Source organism: Arvicanthis niloticus, chromosome 14 (genome assembly GCF_011762505.2).
Source record: "Arvicanthis niloticus isolate mArvNil1 chromosome 14, mArvNil1.pat.X, whole genome shotgun sequence".
Classification (NCBI taxonomy): Eukaryota; Metazoa; Chordata; class Mammalia; order Rodentia; family Muridae; genus Arvicanthis; species Arvicanthis niloticus.
In genome coordinates, this window is record NC_047671.1 from 43220742 (window position 1) to 43246963 (window position 26222).

The 26222-nt window shown below is 43.5% G+C and overlaps 1 protein-coding gene across 6 annotated transcripts in view; it reads left to right on the forward strand.

The window, feature by feature from the left end:
* The window catches only part of Mcc (MCC regulator of Wnt signaling pathway), a 357943-nt gene that overhangs the window by 280657 nt on the left and 51064 nt on the right, over positions 1-26222 (forward strand). For all 6 annotated transcript variants that reach the window (XM_076912699.1, XM_076912703.1, XM_034518675.2 and 3 more), the window contains 3 exons: positions 2890-3032; positions 16319-16482; positions 18534-18740. In XM_076912699.1, the coding sequence (XP_076768814.1) occupies positions 2890-3032; positions 16319-16482; positions 18534-18740 (514 nt within the window). The remainder of the gene's footprint in view (positions 1-2889; positions 3033-16318; positions 16483-18533; positions 18741-26222) is intronic.

The following is a 26222-nucleotide window of genomic DNA, read 5'->3' on the forward strand; positions in this document are numbered from 1 at the left end:
TGCTCTAAAACCTACCATCCTAGGATACTTTGTTATATTTTCAGATACAACTAGAAGCAAGTGTTAATGCTTGCAAGTCTAAACAAAACCCCTTGAAATCCTTCTCAGCTGCTTCTTAGCACACTGGGTTCACTGAATTAACAGTGGATTTGTGGGAAGGGGACAGCCCTACCTCAAAGGAATAATCTGGTACAAGACTAAGAGTTACTGTATAGGGAACAGGAAGGTGGCTTGGTAAAAGCACTTGCTACCATGGTTGGGTGTGTGTGTGTTTGGTTTTGGTTAGTTTTGCTTCCTCCAGTATAATAAATTCTCATTTTGATCCACACTGGAGAGTCAAGCTCCTTGCCCCACTTTGGTATTAGCTCTACTAAACACCTTGCTCAACATCTCAAAGCTCTGAGCTTATGCGAATGCTCACTCTGTCTCCCAACCTGGAGTGATGCTCCCTCTGTGTCCCCTCCTAGCACATCTCAAGTTAGAAAGGGCTGTGGATACGTCTGTCTCCTGGAAGATGGCATCCTCCCAGACTTAGCTTTCCTGCGTTCATCTTGGTGTTCTGATACCTTGAATAGGATCCTCAGTTTGCTTTCATGACACAAAAAGCCTCCAGCCCCAGGTACCATTATGAGTGTGATGTCATTCCCCTTCCCACTCACCCCAGAAGGGATCTCTCCCTCGTTAGGTTTCCTTCTCACACCTTCTCCCTAGTTACTCCTTTATAAAGTTATTCCTACAAATTCCTGGAAGTAATTCGATATAAAGCAGATTTGGCAGGAGCCATGTGTTCAGAATCTGCCAAGCCAATTTTAAATGCTGACTAAAGGAAGAGCTGATGTATCGGTTCACAAACAATTACCCTCTAGATCAAAAGGTGACTAATAAGACGACTTCTTAATTGTTTTCTCACCTAAACCTAATTATTGTTGACTCATGTAGATGTCTAAATAATTAACATTCATAGCTTATTAACCTATTTTTACCTCCACTCCCATTCTAATCCATAGTTTGTTTAGCCAGAGGCTTTGTTACTAACTGATGAAAATCTTCCTAGTTTTCTAAGTGGCTTTCTACAATGTCTCTTATTCAGCACGGGCCATTTATAAAGTAGATCCCTTCAGAGAAGATTGCTTTGTCGAGAGAACCAAGAACTTTCAAGAAATATTAACATTTATCTGATTTATCCCTCTTCCCCAAGCCACTCACCATCTTGGTCTACCCAAAACCCAGACTTGGCACCCTCTCTTCTCTTCCTGATTCCTGACAGCCTAAAATGAAGTCTGGGCTAATGAGTATATTTTCTTATTAGCTGTTTTCACTGATACCCTCTCCCTCAGACGAAGTAGACACTAGTGAGCTTTCTATGCCCACAATTAAATCCCCTGACAATGTAGTCTTTGGGTTCACCTGCAAAATAGATGCTTGCTTCCAAGAGAATCATGGTGTCCTCTTCACGTCTGTGTGTGTGGCTCATATGGTGCTGGAATATGGAGGAGCCGAGGCAGGCACTTTGATATGCACATTCCAGTTAGAAGTGTGCTGATAGCATAGCCCAGCAGTTGAATAACCATGAAGGGCTGAGACAAGATGAGTGAACTCGTGGGAATACAACAGCTGTGCATCATGGCTGCCTTCCATCTGTAAATGCAAAGAGAAAATCAGGAACACGGAGTGCTGGGTGGAGTCTCTCCAACAAGGCTACCCATCTCCCTCTTCTCTTTTGGGGAACCTAAGTGTGGTATTTCTTAGTGTCTTAATTAAGGTGTCTATTGCTGTGAAGAGACACCATGACCGTGGCAACGTTTACATGTAGTTGGGGCTGACTTGCAGTTCAGAGTTTAGACTGTTATTATCATGGCAGGAAGCATGGTGGCATGCAGGCAGACATGGTGCTGGAAAGGTAGCTGAGAGTTCTACATCTGAATTGGTAGAAAGAGAGATGCTGGGTCTGCCTTGAGCATCTGAAACCTCAAAGCCCATCTTCAGTGGCACGCTCACTCTGAAAGGCCACACCCACTCCAAGAAGGCCATACCCACTCCAACAAGGCCACACCATAAATAATGTCACTCCCTATGAGTCTATAGGGACCATTTTCATTCAAACCACCACACTTACATATGCCAATCTGTCCACCTAGAGTCCAGTTAAGCTGCACACATGAGATTTCTCAGTAGCTTCAAGTCATCTCCTCTCTGTGTCAAGTTAGAAGGAAGGTTCCAGTGGGACTCTCCAGATGAGGGTGTGACATTTGTAGTTTATCATATTCTTCACTGTTTTGTTCACTGTAGCCTCAGTGTTAACATACTGTGTTCTTTATTACCTCTTAATTTGAGGTGGGATAAAAGCTCTAACCTTTCCAGGACGTCTTTGAAGAGAAACATTTCTCTCTCTCTCTCTCTCTCTCTCTCTCTCTCTCTCTCTCTCTCTCTCTCTCTCTCTCTCTCTCTCCTTTTTGGTTTTTTGAGACAGGGTTTCTCTGTGTATTCCTGGCTGTCCTGGAACTCACTCTGTAGATCAGGCTGGCCTCAAACTCAAAAATCCATCTGCCTCTGCCTCTGCCTCCCAAGTGCTGGGATTAAAGGCGTGCGCCACCACTGCCCAGCTGAGAAACATCTCTCATAGGCTGCTGCAGAAGTTTTGTTCTGTACATGACTGTGTGGATGCACAAGAAACACTGATGTTTTGTACACTACATCATCTTACATATAACCATCTTTTAGCCTGAAAAGGGTCCTCGTGCCTTCAGCCTGGAATAGAAAACTGTTTTCTTTCAAACATTTTTGCTTGTTCCTTGCAAAATATATTTTCCAAGGATTCTGTACATCCTCCATCAATGGTGACTGGACTACAATTTCACTCAATGGTAGGTGACTCTCCTTTTTTTGCAGGGAGGAAGATGAGTACTCAGAACTTCGGTCGGAGCTCAGCCAGAGTCAACAAGAGGTCAACGAAGACTCCAGAAGTGTGGACCAAGACCAAACCTCTGTGTCCATCCCTGAGAACCAGTCTACTATGGTCACTGCTGATATGGGTGAGTCTTTCCAGGCTTCCTGCTAAGCAGGAGTTTTAGTTTCTCAGTTGTAAGAGAAACCTCAGAAACCACAAGTCAGCCCAAATTAAGATTTAAATATTCAAGAAGTTCGATGATGCATGGATGAATATTCTAGATTCCCTACCTTATTGGGCATAGTGAACCAGAGAGCTGAGTTAGTGTTCTTGCTTTGTAGAAAAAATGATTCAAACATGTGTCACCTATGCTTGGACATTGTAGAAGCAGGAAGATGTGTTAAAGACTGTTGCAGTGTTCCTAGTTACAGTTCCTCCAGAGCTGCCATGAGAGGAGTGGAAGGGATGGAACGGGCAGCAGAGCTTTGCAGTAGAAGAAGCCAAGATGGTTTTAGCTAAGAAGGAGAGATCCAAACTCTCTATGACATGTTGATCCAAGTGACTAAGAGGATGATTGTATTCCTTGGTAAGAAATTTGTTTGAGAAACAAATTGAGAAATTGTTTACTATTATGGTTGAATTTGTAGTGAAATAGCCAAGTGGAGATACCTGATGCAGTGTTTTCAGCTACAGGCCATGGCCTATCATTGGTTTGGAAAATTAACTTATAAAGTCTTTTAGAAAGAAAAGCAAGTAGGAAAGCAGTAGGGTGACAGCATAGCTTTATAATTTTTTTTTTTTTTTCTAAATAGCTTGAGAGTCCGAGTTGAAGTGTTATAAGCCAGTGGTCTGCCTTGGGAAAGCCTGTTGGAGTCTTTAGACAGGCTGAGTTTAAGTATTTGAAATGGTCTGAGCCTAAGTGATCTCTGTGATTGAACAGGAGTGAAGTCAGAAGAGCGAAACTTTCCATGTCTTTGGAGAGAGCTGTTCATAGGTAGTGAAGAGGTGGCAGAAGAGCAAGGAGAAAGATGAGATATATATTGAGTTCTTATGAAACTGAAAACTGAGATGGAAAGCAATATTTTAATCAGCTATTGCACATATATTTAATTGTACAGCCATATAAGTGCTGTGACATCATAAATCATGGTACTTTGAAAATATCAAATGAATCCAATCAGTCAAAGGTCCTAGGAAGTCTTGATCTAGGATGTAGCATGTAAAGGATGACTTGGAGAATTTGTCACAAGTAATCAGGTAAAGGAGGAGCTGAGGGCATGTAGTGAGGATGGGGAAGAACCATTGTTATGTGAAGATGAAGGCTGCAGAGATAGGTAGGAGCCAGCTCACTCCGAGTCTTGTAGAACGAGTTGGAATCTTTACCCAAAAGACTTATCAGAAGCTGCTAAAGGATTTCCCAGTGGAGGGAGGCGTGGGATGATAAGCTGCATTGTGAATCACTCCACAGAGTGGAAAGCAAATCCAGAGATCAAGAGTATGTTGGGGAAACATGTCAAGAAATCATTTAAAAAGTCTAGGTAGGCCAGTTGTTACAAGGAATAGTATAGTGACAGTTGAAATGTAGGGGGAAAAAGATGGGAATAGAAAAGTTATGAATTGGGCAAGATTTGCCTAAGAACTGGAAGAAATATAAAAGCAGAGGTAAGAGTGTGGCTGTCTTATAAGATTCATGTACACAGTGCAGGCGTGGAGAGGCCGCTCATCAATGTGGGAACATGGTGGGAAGGAGCAGATGATTTAATCTCAGTTTCGTTCTGTTCTGCATAGAGACAGGTAGAGATCGGCTGTCTTTTGGAGGTCATGTGTTCAAGGTGTCTTGATATCTGGGTTAGAGATGCTTAAGAACACAGTACATACTGAGATTAAGAAGTCAAGCCGTGTGGGTGGGATACAGAAAACTTGTTGGGAGACATCCAGTTGTGGCTGAAGCAGCAGCTGATGATGGGACAAGTGAAGTCAGCCGGAGGCTGAGCTTTGGGGGCCACAGCTAGTAGCTGTACTCAGCAGGGGCCCAAGGATCCTCCTCTCAATTCAGTTCTAGGGTAAATGAACATTCTTAGCAAACCCCAGAGTATATGGGTGCCTATGCTGACTGTGTTGATGCAGTAATTTTTTCATCTTATAGTATATTGAAATTCTAGATCCTGTCATTATTTGCATGGATGACTATCCCACTAAACGTCACTAGGCAGTTGTATGGTGTTCATTTTATCTCTTAGTCCTAGGGCCTGGCATGGGGCACGTGTTAAATGATCCTGTTGGAATGAATGAATGAATGAATGAATGAATGTGGCTATTGGCCTGTCTGTGAGGAGTATCTTGGTGTTAAGATGTGGTGGGACAATAACTAAGTACTCAGCAGTCTGAAATGCAGAGGGGGCAAATAAGATGGAGTTAGCCACATGAGCCATCGAGAGGTGAATTCTAAGTGAGGCCACCCTAAGCCCCACACACAACAGGCTTCACAAGAGTGAAAAATACTGCTCCAGGGATTAGTAGTTGGAAGATAAAGTGTCAAGTGTGGGTTCAGGTCGGTTTGCCTTATGCCCAGGCTGTCTCCCTCCAATACTTCTGAACCCAGGGTCGAGACTTAATGTTCTAACACACACCGCCATCTGCCACCAGCCAACCCTCAGGCAAAAGTCTCACACACTGAGTTCATATCAGCATCGTAATTGTCTAGACCCAGCCGCTTCTTATTCCTGACTCCAACCTGCAGCCACAGGCAGCCAAACAAGTTCAAACAGCCGACAGTGACAGTGTCCCTGTCACTGCAGAGCATCAGGCCTACACTGACCCCTACCACTTGTTTCTCTCAAATTGTACTTTATGAAATTAATAGGTGACCCACAGTCTGACGAAGTCACATAATTAAGTTTGGGAAATGCAGGCACAAACCCACTTCAATGGGCTTCTCCCCTGGGAGACGTCTAGGAGCTCCTGACATGACAGAGCATCTGTCGCACCAATTCCCCAAGGCAGGGGCTCACAGCTGTCTGTCTGCAGGGTGAGGCTTCTCCACTGTCCCTCGCTACTCATCTCAGATGCTTTCTTCCACCCTGTACCTCACTTGGAAATGTATGTTAATTGCACTGGTAGCATCTTTCCTGGCAGTACTGAGTTCTGTAGGGGCATGGCCTCTGCCCAGTGTCAGCATACATTCCCTACTTCTGGGGGTGGGGGGTGGGGGAGCTTTAGTCATCTGTCTTCCAAAGTTATGGGATGCTACATTAGGTACCAGGCTGCAAACTCATGGTGCTACATTAAGTAATGGGGCTGCAAATCACTGTGTGCTGCATTAGGTACCAGGACTGAAAAGCACACAGTCTGCCATCAGATGGCTGCAGTCCTACATTCAAACCTCTTAAACCTGGGCAGACATCCAGACTCCTCACTTGGGGTCCCATGAAGCCTGGAACGCTTGATACCACACTCCTCCATCCCTCCTCTCTGTCCTCTGGCTCTGATCACACTCCCCCTCTCTTAAGTGTCTCTCCAACCTGACCAAATTCTGCCCCCCAGGGTATGCGTGAGCTATCTATCTCTTCTGTCAGGAGCGCCTCTTGCTACAAGACACATGTAGCTTTCACCTTCATTCTGGTTTCCTTCTCAAGTCTGTAGCATCCCTCTCATGCCCCCCACCCTCCGTCCTCACACCTGGTGTCTGTGCAAAGGCTGTGTTTGCCTTTATTTCCTTGCCCATTGCCAGTCATCGTCTTACACTAGAATGCGGACTGCATAGGGCAGGAATTTTGGATGACTTTGTACACCGATCTAATGGACCTCAAGGACACATCAATGGATGCTATCTTGTCCTTGTCACAGTCTTTGGGGGAATGTGGATAGTTCCATAGAAAAGACCCGCAGTGGGGTGAGGATCTGCAAGGTGGGGGCCTGGGAGGAAACTTCCCAGAAGGCATGGCTGAGGGGATACTTGAGGATTAAATGGGAAATGGTGAGGTTAAGGAGTCAGGTATGAGAGGGCTCTCTGTTGACTCCTCAAAGAAGACAGCCCCTTACAGGACAACGTGGCAGAGCTTATTCACTGAGGCAGAGTGTAGTCAGCTTGCTTGTTGATTGGAACTGGCTGCCTGCCGCGTCTTCCTTTGCCATTTTCCAATTAAATTGCTTCAATAGGGTAAAAAGCTTCCATATATAAACACCATTATAGGAAATCATTAAAAAAGCATCCATTTCATTACGGTTGCTATTTTTTGTGAACTTGCATTAGGAACCCAGAGGTTTCCTCGAGCTGGATTTTAGAAGTACTTTGCTGCAGTGTTTTTGCTGGTTTACCAAAACAATAGCAGCCAGTCATCTGTTCATTTCATCCAAACCCGCTCTTCTTTTCTTTGCAATCACTGACTACCAGATCCTTGCTGCCCCTTCTGGACAGTCACTCCTGAGCACTGTCCTAGGATTAGAGAACTAAACAAGCAACTTAAGACTTTCGGTAACGCCAACCATCAAATAAAGGAGAAAGTTCCACCAGCACAGTGCATTTGAAAGTGAATTCTATTACTTCTTATCAAACCTTGTCACAGTCATTTTGGAAGTGAAGGTGACTAAACAGAGGAGGAAGGAGTCAGCATTTAGATTTTTTTTTTTAATATTTAGTAACACATTGGAATTTGCAGGTGAATGCAGCAGCCTGTAGGCTCCGATAATAGCCTCATATTAGGTAGTTCATCCATTCCTTGTGATTGGCACTCAGCTTGGAAAAGGGCCCTGCCTGGAATCTTAGCAGGATAGAAAAGCTTAAGGAAGGCAAGCCACTTGTCCAAGCTAAGAGGAGGTGGTTTCACTGTTGCCGTGTCTATGTAAATGGCTTTGCTCCTGAATACCTCTTTGAACAGTACAGCATGACTGCAGTTGTTGTTGCAGCTTCCCGACATCCTTTGAGGTCTCAGTGCTGATGGGGGAATTATGGGAGCAGCTGTGTGATTACCGGCACCTGGCCTAACTGGCACATTTGTAATTGAATGAATTTTGTTCGTCTCAGGATGGAAAGCAGCATACAGTCAGCCAAATTATGCCAGCATGGCAACAGGAAAGAACACACACACACACACTCATACACATGAGTGAGTGTGTGCTAACTGAATCACACACGTCAGAGTGTGTGTGTTGTTCCATCCAGCAGGCTCTTTTCCTGGCTTTAGTAATGGGATTCCTAAACCTTGCTGGAGCCATTGCTTGTAAAACAACGACTTTAGTCAGATCAGTCTTGTGTAACTTAGAGGGGTTCTGGGTTAGTATTTGGAGGGCTCTTTTGAGTCATAGTGAGAGACATGTACTTTGTTGAAATTCAGCAGTGTTCACGAAGGAAGCCTTGCTTGCTATTGTGGTCAGTGGAAGTTTCTTTCAGTAGGAGTCATTTTGGTGGACAGCCAAGGAGGAATTTACACACGAAACCTAGCTTTTTGGCATGGCTGCAACCATGAAATATGTTGAATGTGAAAATCAGATTTTCCTGGCTTACTGGCTGATGAAATCTAATGGCTTCAGGAAAAAAATTTAAAAATTAAAAAAAAAGTTTGAAAGTGTCAAGGAATAGGAGCCAGCTCAAGGAGTCTTCCAAAAGCAGCCTTAACAGCCATCAGGCAGCTCTGGAGAACCTCGCTTCCTGGGGTGGCTGGGTCACTTGTCTTTTGTCTGATGGAAGAGTCAGATCATCTGTAACCTGCATGGGAAACTTTGAGAAACCATTTCCCAGGACAGTAGTACTAGACCAGACTGAAATTTCAGTCTGACTAGTTGATGTGACAAAGTTCGGTGTTGCCTGCAACATCTTCTTCTTTTAGTTAATTTGGGAAATTAAATTCTCCCAAGAAGTTTTCAGTAATGGCTACCCTGAGGTCCAAGTCCAATACATGACTTTGAACACTGATTCAACTGGAAGCCCTACCAAGGTGACATTTTCCCCAGAGACCAGAACCTGTCAGTTAAGAACTTTGTATAGGGGACTGGAGAGTTGTCCCAGCACCTAAGAGCACTTGTTCTAGCAGGAGGCCAGGGTTTAAGCCTCACCTCCACCTTGGTTCAGAACTATCTGTAACTCCATTTCCAGGGGATCCAGTACCTTTCACTCACTTCAGAATGTACCACACGTGGACTGTGGCACACAGATTTACATGCAACACAAAGCACGCATACACGTACAATGCAGACAAAAGAAAACAAAGAAGCTCGTACAAATATCAGCAGGGCTGATTAACTGAAGTGGCCACCAGCCGTCTTTCTAGAATTTTCCTTGTAGTAAATTCAGTTGAAAGCAGAAGCAGTTATCACTCTGCTTCAGTGAACTCTTTGTCTTCCATGCTACTACTAGTCAGTGAATTTTCAGTCTCCTGAAGAGAGTTGGGTGTGAACGAAGTAGGGACTGATCTTTAAAGCTTACTCAGGACAAGATCCTGCTGCTGTAGGGGCTTATGACTTCCTATTTTATTATAATACGCTGTCTTTGTTTTCTAAACAGACCATATCTCCTAAGGTTGATTTGTGTTTTCCTTGGTTGAAACTCATGACATATTTTGCCTTAAAACCAGACCAGGCTCTGAAAGCCTGTTTAGTCTATCCTGGAAACAAAATCCAGGCCCCCCTTGCTCCTGCAGCCATAGTGGGGCATGTGAGTGCTCTAAGAAAGTACTTTGTATTGTTGATTTTTAGATGCTAGAACATGTGTGTGCATAAGCACACACACACACACACACACACACGCCCCTTGAACAGGGCTAAGAGCCACCATGATGATCAGCACTGAGAAAGGACCCTTCAGACTGTCTCAGCATGGGAGTGGATAGGGGTGATCATAGATCAGCACAGGGCCTGCGACCATGGCAGAGGGCCTAGCAGACATAGCGAGGGCTGGTGTTCTTCTCAGATCATGCTTTCCAGTCTTCAGAGTTACTTCCCAAAGGTCCAGAAGGCAATTCCAAAGACTTATCTTTCAGGTTGCCAAAACTTTACCTCCTACCCCAAAGGTTTCTCCAGCCTTTGCAGTGCTGGGGGTTACCTTGCTTTCCAGCTATACTGTTCAGGTGATTGGAATTTGTATACTATGGTGAAATGTGCAATTGGAGCCATTTTGGAAAATCTGTCAGATGCCTCCTAGAAAATGGAACTTCAAGGCAAAGCTTTATTACTAGACCCATAGGAAAGAGAAACAAGGTACTTCTACACCAAATTAGTACCTGAGCACTCACTGTGAGGCAAAGGAAGAACCTCAGAGACATGTTCATTTTTTACCTGGAATCATGGATTCATATAAGAAAAGGAAAACCAGCTCACAGTCAAAAAGACGAGGGATGTGTGTTTGACATTGAACCTATTTATGTGAGTTCAATTTTCTCAGTGGCTTAATAAGCAACAACATTTTTTAAACACCTTGTTGAAAATGAGCCAATTCCGTTCTTAGGTTTACTGTCAGTTCTGGATACAACTTACTTAGTTCTGAGAGAAAAAGAAGAAAGCTGTATTCACACACCAGGAAGAGTCTAACCATGATGGTGATCTTACACGCTTGTCAGATCTCTAAACTACATGGCCCTTTCTTTACATGGGCAATCTAAGTCTCTAAATCAGTGAACCTTAACTTTCCTAATACTGCAACCCTTTAATGTAGGTCCTCATGTTGCAGTGACCCCCAACCATAAAATTATTTTTGTTGCTACTTTGTAACTATAATTTTGTTACTGTTACAAATGGTATTATAAATATCTGTGTTTTTTGATGGCATTGGGCAACCCTTGTGAAAGGTTTGTTTGTCCCCTGAAGGGGGGGGGGGGTCACAATGCAGAGGTTGAGAACCACTGCCCAAATCCACAGGAAAGTAGAACTAGACTTTCTATTCTCCAGTTGCTAGCAGAAGTCTTATTGTGGTAAGTTACATTTAGAGAAGAGAACAAAGTATAGGAGCCTCAGACCCCAACAGAGGTGGGGTCCAGTAGCCTCACACATAGCCTTGATGAACCATGGACACATCAGGTCTGTGCAGCCATCTGCTGACTGGCCTAAAGGTTGCTGAGCTGAATCTAGCACTTACGGTCCAAGAATAAATTGTATAAATTGTAGTGAACTTTTAATGGTAACAATACATCAAACCCACCTTTAAATTTAAAAAAAAAAAATTGCAGACACTGAAGCTTGCCAGGTTTGTAGACACATCTTTGGCTGTAACTGCCTGGTTTTCACCCTCTACTGGAAGGAGGAGTCTGTTCTGTTTATTCATCCATGTCCTGTTACAGAAAATTAAATATCAAAGGACCAAATGCTTAGATTATCTGAGCTTAATCCTCCAAAGAACTCTCTTCATTGAAGGTTTATATGAGAGGAACCCATGAGATCTGCCATCTCTGGGACCCTGGGTGAAGAAACAGTCTCGCATGGCTTCACAAGGCATGTGAAGTTCATGTACCTAAGCTCTTGCAGACCTGTTTCCAAACACATATTGTCTCTCTTATGAACCTGGAATGCTTCCTCCCTTCTGACAGGAGATAATTCACTTTTCCTCTGGCAGCCAGAAAGCTCAGGGCTAAATAGACAAAACCAGCCCCGCAGCTGTGCTGTTCTAGATTTGCTTCCAAAGCTGTCTTTCCTGGTCCCACTGGCTCTGCGTCCCTGTCATTTGTAGCTGCTTGTCAAAAGCTGCTAGTGTTTTTCTTTTAAGGGATGATATAAACAAGCCATGCATATTGGACACAGAGAGCCTCCTGTCTCCTGGAGGTTAAGCAGAGCCATCACTTCACCTTCTCTGCATAAAGCATCGCATTGCTGAAGCCCCTCCCTTCCTGGAGGTCCCTAAGGTATCGGCTGGAGTGTGAACAAACCCATAACTCTTAGCAGTTGCCAAGGTTTCCTGCATCTTTATCCTGTGCTCCTTCACCCTATCCCAGACATTTGTTAATGAACAGCCCCTCAGCTTCCTTCTTAACCAAGCGTAAACTTGGAGGTGTTTTCTACTTCCTGCATGCCTGTTAGCTTTTGTGTTCCCGTTTTATGTACTGTTATATGCTTATTATTTTTGTTATGATTATATATGTGTGTGTGTGTATATATATATATATACATATATATGTATAAAATCATGATATGCAACATGGTAAACACTTTCAAGTAAACAGTCCAGGGTTTCAGGTGCTACACACACACAACAGCAACTGCCTGAGGTAGCCTTCCCAGCCTCCCTTCTGCTCTCTGTCTCTAAGCATTTGTTTCTTCTAAACAGCTCACAAAAGTGGAATCATGTATGTGTCCTTGGCTCATTTCATGTAACATAATGTCATTAAGGTTCATTCACAGTCTGGTCACAGAATTAGCATACAAATCCTAGTCTCTTAGAGTCCTTTAAGAGTTAATGTCCCCCCATTCACTTGCCCTCCATTGACTCTTCTAAAGGCTGTAACAAGGAAGGCAGTATGCAGACTTGTGACCCTGTGCCCAGAAAGCCCTATTCTCAGTTGCTGAGTTTGGTAGCATGACCCTGGCTATAGAGAGGGAGCCTCTGTCATGGCTCCTGTTCTCCTGACAACCCCATGTAACTTGGGTGAGTGAGGAAAAGTCGTCACACTAAGACATCTCCTGTGAGAGGCATCTGACCTGCCTGTCTGGTGAGGCCATGAATATGTGCATGACCTGAGAGAGGGTCCATACTATGCTGTGAGGGGTGCTGGCTCTGCTCTGGTTAATTGCAAATGACACCTCCCTGAAGGACCTACTATTCTGTCTGGAACACTGTAATGTTGCAAATACTGTCTTTCCATGCAGACTTCGGGTATCATAGCCTTTGGTATTGAGTGTTCAGTTTCTGCCTAGGGCTGGATTGTGTCAGATGAAGAAGTTTCTAATTGTTACAAGTGAATATGTGAAAAAATATGCCACCAGTTCCCATCTTCCCTGTCTGGAGCAGTACTGATAACTGGGTGATGGTGGAATGAGTGCTTGGTGACAATGTCTCACGCCCCTCCCCACACCACACCCCACACCTGTGTACACTCGCCTGACCACCTTGTTTTCTTTGAGTCTCCACATAGAGCACAGTGGCAGAGGACAGTGACATGTCAGTAGATATTCGGTGAGTGTATATGAATAACAGACTGGGGGTAGGGGGACATCATCTAGAAGGTACACATTGCCTTCCTAAGACCATAGAAAAGGCTTATAGCTCTCCTTTCAGACAGAAAGACATAGAGTATTTCTAATATAATTGTGTTTTTTGTTTGTTTGTTTGTTTGAGTACAGGGTCTCCTGGACTCTAGACTGCCTCAAACAGCATTGCATAGCTGAGGATGACCTTCTCTCTCTACTTCTCCAGTGCTGGGCTTCCCAGGATGCACCAGTACATTAGGCTTTGTACTTAAATGTCCCTCTCCCACCATTCTTCACTGAGGAGACAGTGTGGCCCTGTGCTCTTCAGGGCAACATTTCCAGGCAGGTGGCAGGTTCCTCAGAGAAGGACTTTAGTGTTGGCACCATACATTTGTTAGCTTCTCAGAATTGAAGAGAGTCTCTAGCTCATCCAGGAACTCTGCTTTCATACTGCAATCAGGGCCCAGACACTGTCTGACAACAGAGTGAGAGATACTGCCGGAACCCTTGTCCCTGTTCTTCCTCCTGTTCCCCAAGGCCTAGCCACCACTTTGATGCTGTACCCCGAAAACTGTTTAGCAGATATAGCCAGCATGACCCACACACCATCAGGTGGGCCTGGGTGGACAAACGGTGGAATGGCTGAATAGAAATCCTTTTTTCTTAGCCCTACTGATAAGGACTTACAGATCCGGAAATGTGTGTTCATGAAGCCCGATACCAGGCAACCTGCACCTGAGTGGTCATTCAGAGACTAGATTGTGTGTTAACTGAATGAGCTGCTTCACACTTGGACCATGTTGCCTCAATTTGGAGCTGAGCCCATGTCTTTCCTGTCCTGGTGAATGCTATGATGACCATCTCCCTCCCAACCCCCTTCAGCATCCCCTGTGAATAATGAGGAAGAAAAGCTTATCACCAATGTAAAGTATTCTAGTGCTGACAGAGTCTTCTCTGTGTTGCCGACTCAACTGTATACTGCCGATTTTTACTCTTTTAACATTGTTTTTGATTGTCTACCCTGTTCTATTTTGAGATACAGTGACAAGGGAGATCAAAGTCCCTTCTTTCATAATGCATGCATCTTTAAAAGGGAAAGATAATAAACATACAGTCATTATCAGATAGTGATGTTTGCCACAAACAAAACAGGATAATGGGGTTGGGACTGGGCAGAGACGAGAGATAAAATCCCCATGCTTTGGGTAGGAGGACCTTGGTAGGGAAGCAGTGTTTGAGCCTCACAGTGAGTGGAAAAGAGAGTCGGCAGAGGAAGTAGCAGAGAGACATCTGGGAGAGTTGAGAATTTGACATCTTCTAGTGTGTGTGTGTGTGTGTGTGTGTGTGTAGACCCCGTAGCATGAAAGAGCAGGGAACACAAGGAGAGGATAGAGGATCAAAGAGTGATTCTTCACCATCCTCACATCAAAACCATTCAAGGAATTGAAAACATTCCCAGTATCTAGGCCCCTCCCCCAGAGACCATAATTTAATTGGTCTGGGTGGGGCCCTGGCATTGGCAGTTTATAAATGCTCCCCAAGGATTTTCATGGTGCAGCCCAGGCTAAGCTCATGAGTCTTGGATAAGCAGAAATTTTGTGGGGTTTTGCTTGTTTGTTTGTTTTTTACGACTGTGGTAAGGAGTTTGATCTTAGTTTAGTGGTAAGGAGTAGGGGAAGCCATGGGACAGTTTGCCCTCAGAAGGTGCCATATCTGCCTTTAAAGAGGTGCACTCTTAACTGCCCTGTGGGGAGAGGAGAGGGGACCAACTTGAAGAGGAATGGTGGTTTGGAGCACAGTGGTATCAGCAGAGAGGAAGATGAGTTGCTCAATTGGAGGACGAGTTCGGGAAGTTGTACTTACAGGATGGATTGGATTCAGGGTGGGACACAAAGGGCACTGAGGTCACTTCAGAGATGACCTAAGTAACTGGCTGGATGGTGGGTTCCATTCAGAGGAGGGGGAGGTGGGAAGAGGTGATAGTGAGGAGCAGATGGAATCATTGTATCAGAGAGAAAGCCTCCAGCTGATTGCTCTCTAGGTTTGGGAAACTAAATGGATGTGGGCAGCCAAGTGAGGATGGTTCAAATGTCCTGAGACATCTGCTTCCCATAATGCTGAGCATTCTCTCAAAGCGCTCCAAAGTTTAGCAAAAACAAACAAGCAAACAACAAGCAGACAAACAAGCAGTCGTCCATGTTGGTGCATTGAACCTGTGACTGGAAGTAGAACTGGGAAGATACTAATTTCTTGCATGCAGGAAGCATGCTAGGTTTAGGAGAAGGATTGACTTCTGGAGACTGTCGTATCCTCCATGTATAACTTGCTACAATAATTGAAAAGTATGTAATGTCCAGAAACTGGAACAATGGGTGAAGAAAGGTTGATTCTTAAGGGATTTTTGTCATGACAAAGCTATTATATAACATGTATCTAACCCATATTATAATTAATATTGTTTTCCTGACCAGACACCAGGGTCCAGGAGTTTCATAGCAACCCAGATAAAGTAAAATTATTAGAAATTTTTACATTTAAATGTAACAATGGCATTTGTTAGAAGTTTGTTATTCCCTCAGTGGAATAAATGGATTAAACTGCACAGGTGGGGCATTATCAGTTGATGTATGGGGGAGGGGCAGACTGGAAGCTTATGGAAGGCACGATGAGTTTTTTATAATTTAGATTTTGTTAAATGTATAATTTATATTTTTTCATGTTCAGTGGTGTTTTGCCTACATGTATGTCGGTGTGAGGGTGTCAGATACCCTGGAACAGGAGTTATAGACAGCTGTGAGCTGCCATGTGGATACTGAGAATTGAACCTGGGTTCTCTGGCAGAGCAGCCAGTGCTCTTAACTGATGAGCCATCTCTCCAGCCCCCAGTTTCTGTAATTTTAATATCAATCAGCGCTGCTCATTCTGAGTTTTGTTGTTGTTCAGTGAAGTTGTGAGATCTTTACTGAACTTGTAGAATTGGTGTTGGTCTGAATGGTTGAGCAAGAGGGTTTGACTAGAGATTTGTTGAAGTCTCCTCTGGGACATTTTTGCTCTTACTAGCAAGACACAGTGCGGTTGCCCATAGTTGAAAGGCAAGATAATTCTAGGTGGTACAGATATTTTTAAAATGGCAAAAGTCTAAAACTTCTTAATAAACGGTTTGTATTGGCTACAAGCCTCAGCTAGCAGCCCGTGTGATGAGGATGGATGATGTTAGCTTTGAAAGCACCACTGCTCCTAAGTGGGTGCGTTATGGTGAAAGCAACCGAGAGTGCCCATTGCCAGTTGGCCTGTTTAATGGCTTTTATCCCCGTTTCCTCTTAGACAACTGCAGTGACTTGAACTCAGAACTGCAGAGGGTGCTGACGGGTCTGGAGAGTGTTGTTTGCGGCAGAAAGAAGAGCAGCTGTAGCCTTTCTGTGGCCGAGGTGGACAGACACATTGAGCAGCTCACAACTGCCAGCGAGCACTGTGACTTGGCCATTAAGGTGAGTCTTCCTCCTGCTTTGCTTGGCTTTCCGAGGGGAAGGGAAGGGAGAGGACAAACTCCTTTTTTGACATAAAGTTTTCTTGAATACCTATTAGCCATTGAAAGCCATACAAAATATATCGAGCCATCAGCTATAAGCAGGAGCCTTATACATATTTCTTGAGCTAAATTACTTCAGGGGATAAAAAGGCATGTCAACAATGACAAGCATTAGCTTCGCACTAAAAAAAAAAGATGATTTCCTTGGAAATCATTACATTTGTAGCATAAAACCACATCATTTTGGGGTGGCCCACCATTTTACTTTTTCCCTTTTCTTCTTGAGATAGGATTTCAACATGTAGCCCTAGCTGGCCTGGAACTGTAGACCAAAGTGCCCTCAAATTCATAGAAATCCACCTGCCTCTGCCTCCCAAGTGCTGGATTAAAGGTGTATGCCACTGTGGCCAGCTACCATAGTATTGTCATGTTGCAAGTTGACCTTAGAGGCTTTCTTACAGATTTAAGATTCCTAGAAACCCAACTGTATGAGGTAGCAGTCTATGCTGTCCAAAGAGGGAAGGGATAAGGGTCTAACTGTGTCACCCCATCCCCAGCCAGTGGGTCTCAGCCACACCTTTTTCCTTTTCCTTCTGAGAAAATATGGAGTGAGAGGAACAGCGTGTGCACACCCTCGCCTCTTTCAGAGTAATAGGGAGGTCAGTCCCTTCTTGATTCTGGGCCTCAGTTGTATTTCTATTACTTCATTATGGCTTAGTGTCCTGGACCTTGCAGCCTATACTTGCAAGTCTTACAGGAACTTATGCAAAGGAAGAGATTTGTTTGTCAGGAAGAATTCTGGATTGCCTAAGAGGGTAGTAGTGAATCACGAAATGCAATTCCAGTACTGCTGCTCCTCCAGTTGCAGATGGGAAGATCTGGCCCACTGGTGCTTCTGCCTCTGGAGCCTCCCAAGTCCCAGATTTGATTGTAATGCTAACTTGGAATTCCATTCTTCTCAGTGGAGGAGTGAGGGTGGTGTGCGCAAGAACTTCTGGTAACCAGCAGTGGAGAAAACAAGAGCCAAACAGACTCTCTTGCATTTGAAGGGAAGGACAAAGGATCACTTAGGGAAAGAGGCAGCAAGATTTGGGTTGCTTGTCTTCCTGGGGGGAACTGGTGTGAGTCCTTGCAAATGGCTGACTACTACTATGTGTTTAGTGTTGGTACTCTTCTGTTTCTCATCAGTATGTGTTCTCTCTGCTCAGCAATTCCCCTTCTATTTAAAAACCAGCTGGCCTAGGGTCTTTGTAAAGGACAATATGGATGAATAGTTCTCAGAACAAGCAGAGAAAGTTCTTCCTAATTGTATGTTTCTTCCTGGTCCTTTAATTCCATGTTTAAAGAACTCTCCAAATAATAAGATTGTCTTCTATTTGTGTCATATCCATCTTATTAACTAAATCAATCCCCACTGTCCGAGGAACCTCCCCGATAGGCCCGCCCTTTCCGGTATCACTGAAGCTTTATTCTTGGCTTTGCCATCTTGAGACTGAACCTCATTCACACCATCTGAATTCTGATGTGACACAAAGAGTGGGAAATAGTGATGTCACCTGCCTTACTGCAGAGCTGGCCCACGGAAGGCCTGTAATTTAGGAAACTTACAATTAGACACCGTGCACAGCCTGCAACCTCGTGTCTGTCACAGCATTTTCAGGATCACTCACTGGCCTCCTGCCTGGATGCAAATTGACCAGCTCTGGGGCTCCTTAAGGAAATAAACATTGTGTGGGCACCACACACAGACTCAGCACCCAGAAGGGACATCCCCCCCCCGCCCCCCCCATTGTCCTTAATTCTGGGAACTGCTGAGTAGCACAAACTAGGATGCAGGCAAGTGACAGCCTCATCTGAGTCTGAGATATGACCATGTGCATAGCGATACCACTATGTGTATAGGGTTCTCCATTCAGCTCCTGGGCTCACAGGTTCCTAAGCAACCTCTGTCCTTCCTGACCTCTTTCTCCATGGTAGTTAGCCTGCTTTTGATGTATGTCTACTTTTCAGACAGTTGAGGAGATCGAGGGAGTTCTTGGTCGGGATCTGTATCCCAGCCTGGCTGAGGAGCGGTCCCGGTGGGAGAAAGAGCTGGCTGGATTGCGGGAAGAGAATGAAAGCCTGACCGCCATGCTGTGCAGCAAAGAGGAAGAGCTGAACCGGACCAAGGCCACTATGAACGCCATCCGAGAGGAGCGGGACAGGCTTCGGAGGCGGGTGAGCATGCAGCCAGACATGGCTTAGGTCTGGGGATGGGGTGGTTAGATAGACAGAGCCAAGGGCAGCCTGGATTCTTAGGAAATCAGAATCTTGGGCTCTGTTTTCACTAGTTCTGATGTTGTTAATAAAAGTAGTTCAAAGATCCTTAGGGGTAGAGCTAAGAATATAAATACACTCTTCTCAGGAATCCTGAATCTGAGAGATGGCAAAATTATGTCTGGGCAGTACATCTCAATCTACTCTACTGGGATGCACTTCTACCACTAGCTCAATTAAAATATTCTGTTAAGACAGTCTAATGATATTTTATAATTGGAAAACATAGAAATTTCCTCTTCTTCACATTTTTCTTTAACTCTATAGTAGCTCCTCTCATTTATATCAAATAGCGAGTCTCTTTTACAGACTCTTATATGTGTGTATGAGTGTCTGTGTACAGGGGTTTATGTATGTGTAAATATGCATTTGTGTAGTGTGCCTATATATGGGTTTGCACAGGTGTACATGAGAGAGTGGCATGGGTGTCCCCGTATCCCCATGAGGACTGGTACTTGTTTGAGAACTGTGGTGACAGTACATATTTCTGTCACTGAAGATGCTGATGGTCCAACATTGAAGCACTTGCATCAACTTTTCCAATGATAGATGTCCACCTGCCAAGGCCCATACATTCTTTGTCTGGCTATGTCTTTGAAGTATGATGGGACTGAGGGTGGAAAGAGTAATTCTTGTATCAGAAACAATTCTTTCTAAACTTCACTTTGAATTATGGGGCTTCCTTTACTCGCTGTCTCAACTGAGGCAGTGTATGAGGTTCCTCATATGATTCTGCACATGGAGTTTAATCAGACACATCTTGTAGGCTCATGGACCACTAACATTGCTTTGTCTCCCTAACTTAGGAAGTAACTTATTCTTCAATAGTGTTAGCATGCGTAAATCTTTCTGTTCTTTAAAGATCTATTTTTATTATCTTAATTATGTCTATGTGTGTGTATGATTTGGACTTGAAAGAGTACAGATGCCTTCAGAGGCCAGAAGGTGTTAGATCCCCTAAAGTTGAAATCACAGGTAGCTGTATGCTGGCGGAAATGGTGCTAGGAACTGAATTCTAATCCTCTGGAAGAACAGTAAGCCAGAATGAACTACTGAGCTATTTCTCTAGTGACAGCCATTCTGTTTCCACTCTGTGTACAGATATTTTCAGTATTCATTGGGCGTAGATATGGAATAGATTACTAGTTTTGAGGGTTGTCAGCCCCATCCCTCATTGTTGCTAATGTCATAATTAAAGGAGCTATTATCCTGCAGCTATCTGGACAAAATCTTTCTGAGCTCACATAAACTTGTTTCTAGAAGCCACCTATATCAGATTCTCTCTACTCGCATCGGGGGCTGTAAAACCTCCTGGTCAGCAAAGGCTTTATCTGGCGATCCTGATAAAGTTGACTTAGCATGGAGACCTGTAGCACCTGTAATTTCCTGGGTCCCACTCCCGATCTTTATGAGTGATAGTCTAATTAGGTGTGTGTTCACTCTTACAGTGTGCATCCGATGGCTCATGTGCTACAACATGAATGATGGCCTTAGATCTAACCATATACTGCACTTTAAAATAAATTTTTCTCTCTAATTTGGGTTACCAAGGCACAGAAGAGCCCTTGGTTATAACTAAAGAGAAAGAAAAAGTCAGTCTTCCTTCCATCCAGAGCTTTTTCCAGCTCTCGAGGTCAGCACAAAGAGCACTGTACTGTGGGGGTACACACATCATATACCAGAGTCCCAGAACCTGACTGCTGGCGCTCACAGCCTGACCTGCAAAGGCAATGCATATCTTTGGCAAGGCACCTGACATCTCTATGCCTGTTTGCTTCAGCCTTCATCATGGATTAAGGGTAGCCATGATACCTGCTTCAGGAAGATTAAATAATACTCACAAAATAGTCACACTGTGTCTAGCACACAGTAAGTACTCAAAAATGGAGGGGTAGTTGTTTCGAGTAAAATCAAGATTTGAATAGTATGGAAGATTTGCCTTTACACCTTTTTATCCATAAGAATCCTTGTGTGTTTGAATGTCTCTAACCTGAACAGTGAATAATTGAGTGTAAACACATGCATATTTGAGTACATGCACATTTCTGTCAAAATATGTATGATTTTTACCCAGTTGTTTGTGCTGTTGTTATACCTTCTGAAAATTTATATAATGTACACCTCATTTATCTTCAAATAACAAAATCTGAAGTGATGTGTGTTTCTTCAAACATCCTCTGGGATTTGTATATTTACCCATGAATTAGAGTATTCTTTTTATTTCTAGACAATTATGAATCTTAAAGAATTTTCTAGATTCTTTTGAATGCCACTTTTGTAGAGTTTAAATACGGGAAGACTTCCACCCCACCATTACCCAGCATATGTCATTTCCCTGAAGAAGGATCAGTCTCTTGTGGTCTTCTGTTTACATGATCTCCAGCCTTGGAGAATGCATAAGGTTCAATTTCATGTTTGTCTCTGTGAGTCTGTATAATATGTGGATGTTTTGCCCTTCTGTTTCTGTTGCAACTTTGAGATCCCAGTTCATCAATGTGGCCTGAAAAGCAAATGGGGCCACAGTTATTTCCTTTGTCCATCTTTATTGCTCAGACTTTGACCAGATCAATGAAATTGGTGTATGTCCCCTGCCTGTAATTAAACCAAGTGCTCTCCATAGGTCTTCTGAGCCTTGTCCAAGATTTAATTAAATTAGGTCTTTAATGCAGTCAGTTAACAAATTGAGCTACTAGGCAGAACAGTAACTGAGGGACAACAGGGAAATCTTTATTATTGGTCTTTGTTCATTATTAAATGAGATAATCATTTGTTTCTGAGTATCCTGTAATATAACCATTTATTTCCTCACACTTACAAAAGCAGATTCAATCTCAGGGAAGTTAAGGACTCATGAGAGGAAACACTTTTTTCTTCTTCCATTCATTTGTACTCTTCATAAATGCTTAGTCTTTTCTGGCCAGGTGGGGGGGTCACAGTGATAAACTGGGTACCATCCCTGGCTTCAGGGATACTGGAGAATTGATGCAGTGTTATAGGTCAATGGATATGGACAGCAGGCACAGAAGTACACATAAGACAGACTTGTTCTAGTAAGGTACAGTTTCTTCATACTTTTTGCACTTTTGACCTAAATTGCTTAGGTCAGCTGCCATGCAGTCAAAATGATCAACTCTTTCCCTAATCCGTTTGGCCAAACAAGTTTGCTGGGACCACAAAGCCAGCGAATCCACCCCCCAGTGAATCGTAGACCTGAAATAAATAGACCACAGCAGTCCCGTTGAAAGCCTTATATTCTTTCAAAAGTTGTTCGTGTCCACAGCATAGGTAGTGCCAACAATTTCTTCTTTATACTCTGCATCCTATCTGGGTCTTTTCTGTGTGTCTTGAAGTGAGTTCCACACCTCTCTCCATAGAGGCTTTGTCTCTCTGATCAGCACCATAATTGACCAGTAGCACAGTAGAACTTTGCTAATGAGGGACACACCCTCCCTACAGTGTGATGGAGAGCTTTAAGAGGAACGTGAAGCAGAGCTCTGGTTCTTCCACCTTGTTGGGAGTGGTTCAAGGGTCCCTTAGGAAGATAGTACTCACACTGTGTGCTGAGGGAACACTGGGGAAATTCTTTCTGTTGTCACATTTGGGTTTGATCCTTTATCCCTGTCCTCACTGTACCTGCCAGGTTATACAGGGCTAACTCTTCACTATAAAGGAAATAGCCATTTGATTATTAGACATTTGGGAAGAAATTATGAGGGCAGTGCACTCACCCTTTCTCTATGTAGCCATTTGATAATCAGATCCAGGTACTTTCTGGGGCTTAAAAACAAAGGTAAAGGGAACACACCTGCCAAACCCCAGAGCTACAAAGACACAGGTTTAATTTTTCTTTCCTATTTTGTGGCCCACTTCAAACACCTCAAAATTGCTATTGGTGATAACATAACACTTGCCTAAAGTACTGTGTAAGTTAGTGTCATATAAAGAAGCCTATATTTTCTATACTGGGATTCTTATTTCAAATTCATCTGAAGGCTCTATGAAGGGACATGCAAAATCCCCACTAAGAATGGTTCTCTGCCAAATCGAACATCTGAGCCCAAAGAAGGCAGCTTTGCATGTGGTAATAGTCTGCACTAAACATTCTGTAGAACTTTTCTGGCTGAATGGGCTTTACCCTTCTGTAGTTTAGGCATTGTCTCTCCCTCACCAGTTCCAATATACAGCAAAACCATGAGTTATGGCCGAACTGCCTGAAACTGCAGGTATCTGTGAGCATGGCCACATGTAACTTCAAAACTCATTTATTGATGGCTGACCATGTGCCTTCTTCCACTCGGGACTCTAGTGCCACCTTCATTCCTTGCACGCCATTAATCCACCAACCACATTCATAGGTGACTTAAGAAACTGATTGTCATACAATCGCTTGTGTTGTCCTTGCCCAGCATCGCAGCATCTGGCCCTCCTGCTCTCAGGGGCCAGGAACAAATTAAAACAAAGTGGAATGGATGACCACCAAATCCCTTCAGGCTTCCTGCTTCCCACAAACACAGTAGCATTGGGAGGTGCAGTTCCTCGAACAGGGCTGTGCTTTGGGGATGACTCTGGCATCTGCTTGCTGAGTCCTTGAGTAGCTGAGTGTTCTCCTTTACCAGGTCTTGCCAGTGGCCTCTTTGAATGGTGTGCCAGGCCATATGCTCTGCAGATGCACTGAGGACGTCTGACCCACCCCACTCCTCATCTCCATCCCTCCCTTGCTGCTCTCTTGACACTGTCTCCTGGCTTTGGGTTCCTAAGCCTGTATCTTTGGAAGTTCTTCTAGCAAAGATCTGGAAACAGTAAATCTGTCATCTTGAGAGTGTCTTCATTTTTGCCCAAAACTTTAAAAGGTTTTTTTTTTTTTTTTTAAATCATCAAATTTATTTTGTAACTCAGATGTAAAAATATTAATATTTGTGCCCAGGATTGGGATTCCACGTAATGTTTTGAAACACATAACATCGGGTAATGTTAAAAATCCGTTTAAATTTAGCTGTATCTTCAAGCAGTTGTGATTTCTTAATGGGAAGAGTACTCAAAACTCTTTCTTCTGGCTCTTTGAAGGATCTAATACACAGTTGCCAGGAGTAGTGGCCATACACTACAGAGCATACCAGAACTTCTGCGTCCTCACTATAACTTAAAACCCACTGGTTAGTCCATACCTACCCCTACCAGGTCCCAGTCTGGCTCCTGGTAAGCACTATTCTACTTCCTGACTTTATTTTTTTTCCCCATTTTTTGTTTTTGTGCATGTGTAGTACATAGGTGTGTATGTATGTGTGTATCTGTGTGTGTGTGTGTTATGTGTATGAATGTGTGTAAGCATGTGTGTGCACACTGTGGAGGCCTAAGGTTGATATTACGAGTCGTCTTTGGATCATCCTTGATCAAACCTGGAGCTTGCCAATATGACTAGTCTTGTTAACCAGCTTGCTCTGTCTGTGACTTCCAGAGCTGAATTACAGGCAGGCCACTGTACCCTCCCCGAGACTAGTCCTCTTGTTTGTGTGATAAGTACTTTTAACTGCTGAACCATCTCTAGCCCTGCTTTTAAAAATACCTTTTATTATTAGTTAAATTTGTTCTGATGCATTAAAATACACAAAATGTATTAGTGGTAGTGTGATGTTTCAGTGCATATATGTTGAGTAATGTGAAAACTATCTGTTCAGGGTGTTTTTTCCTTTATAATGAAAAACTAAAAGTTTTTTTTTACAAGCTGTTGGAAATCCTCAGAGAGTAATCATTACCTGCATGGTGGACTGAATGAGAGTGGCCTCCATAGACTCATGCCTTTGAATACTTGGGTGGAAGTGTTTGGAAAGTGTTATGTGTGTTTTTAAAATGTTACCTCCTTTGGCTGGGGTCTGCCATGCTATTAGCCCCTCTTGGCTTTCCTTTTGTTTCCTCCATCTTTGCTCCAGAAGGTGGTTGTGCTATCAGCCCACTCCCAAGACCCTTGACTCCACAGATAAAAGATACATATACACAGTAAATTTTTGTATAATGTGTTGCCACGGGCCCCAGCTCTCCCCAAGACCTTAAATGATTGTTATGTTCTTCTTCCTCCAAAGCATGGCAGAAAGGGCCGCCCCCTTCTCTGAATTTGCCTTTTCCTCCTGGGACCCTTCCACCCAGCAATTGGTCCCCAGCCTTCTTTACTGAAAAAATCAAGAACCAATTGGAGAACAGGATGTTAGTATCAGAACCTCCCCTTACCAGGAAGGGTTAGGACATGTGGCCTTATAAAAAGAGGCATGGCACTGAGGCTGGGCTTTGGGGTTATAAACAAAATGAAACAAAAACAAACAAACAAACAAACAAACAAACAAACAAAAAAACTCTTGCCATCCCCAGTCTCCCTCCCTTCCTCGAGCCCTCTCATCTTCCTTCCTCCACTCCACCTACTTGTGGATCATGATGTGACATCTTAGCAGCTCTGGCGACCATGACTTTGATTTACTATCATGGACTCTCTCTGAAACTGTAAGCCTCAAATTCCACTCTTTTTTTAGTAAGTTGTATTGGTTGTAGTCTCTTATCACAGCAATAGAAAAGTAAATAAGACATCCTCTAATCATCTTTTATGTAGTACATGCCAGAGCTACTTTTATCTAACTAAATCTTACTGTCTACAGATCTCCATCCCTCCTACCCTCTAACCTCCAACCTTGGATAACTTCTATTCTACTCTTGACTTCTGAGCGATTAACTTTTTTTTTCACACATGAGTGTTGCTCAATGTTGATATATGTATCATTTCCTATGGATGATGTAGCAATTTCTCATCAACTTAATGGCCTGAGTCTTTGATCCCTGCACTTGGGATGCAGAGGATGACTCTGTGAATGTGAGACCATGTTGCTTTAGTGAGTTCCAGGCTATCCAGGGCTGTATAGTGAGACCCTATCTCAAAAACAAACAAACAAACAAACAAAACTACCCCAAACCTCAGATTTATTATCCTACTGCTTTGAAAGTCAGAATCTAAAATGTGTCACTTTTACTGACTTCCAAGTGTCAGCAGGACTGTGGGCTTCTGGAAGCTTGAAAATAGTCAGTATCCTGCCTTCACAGCATCCAGGGGAAGCTGCCTTTTGTAGCCTTGCCCCTCCCTCCAGCTTCTAGGTGAGCTACAAGGCATCTTCAAGACTATCTGACAGTTCTGTTTTCTTTCTTCCATGGCCCAGATGACTCAGGACCACCCCCATCTCAACTTCTGTTAGCCATTTTTAGATGTTGGGGGATGAAGGTGTCACCCATAGTCTGCCGTGTATTAGATTTTATGGTGACAAGGTTTTTTGTTTTTTGCTTTTGTTTTTTTCAGCATTGGATGGATTTTCTCAAGACTGTCATAATTGAAGGCTAGGCACTGCCGTA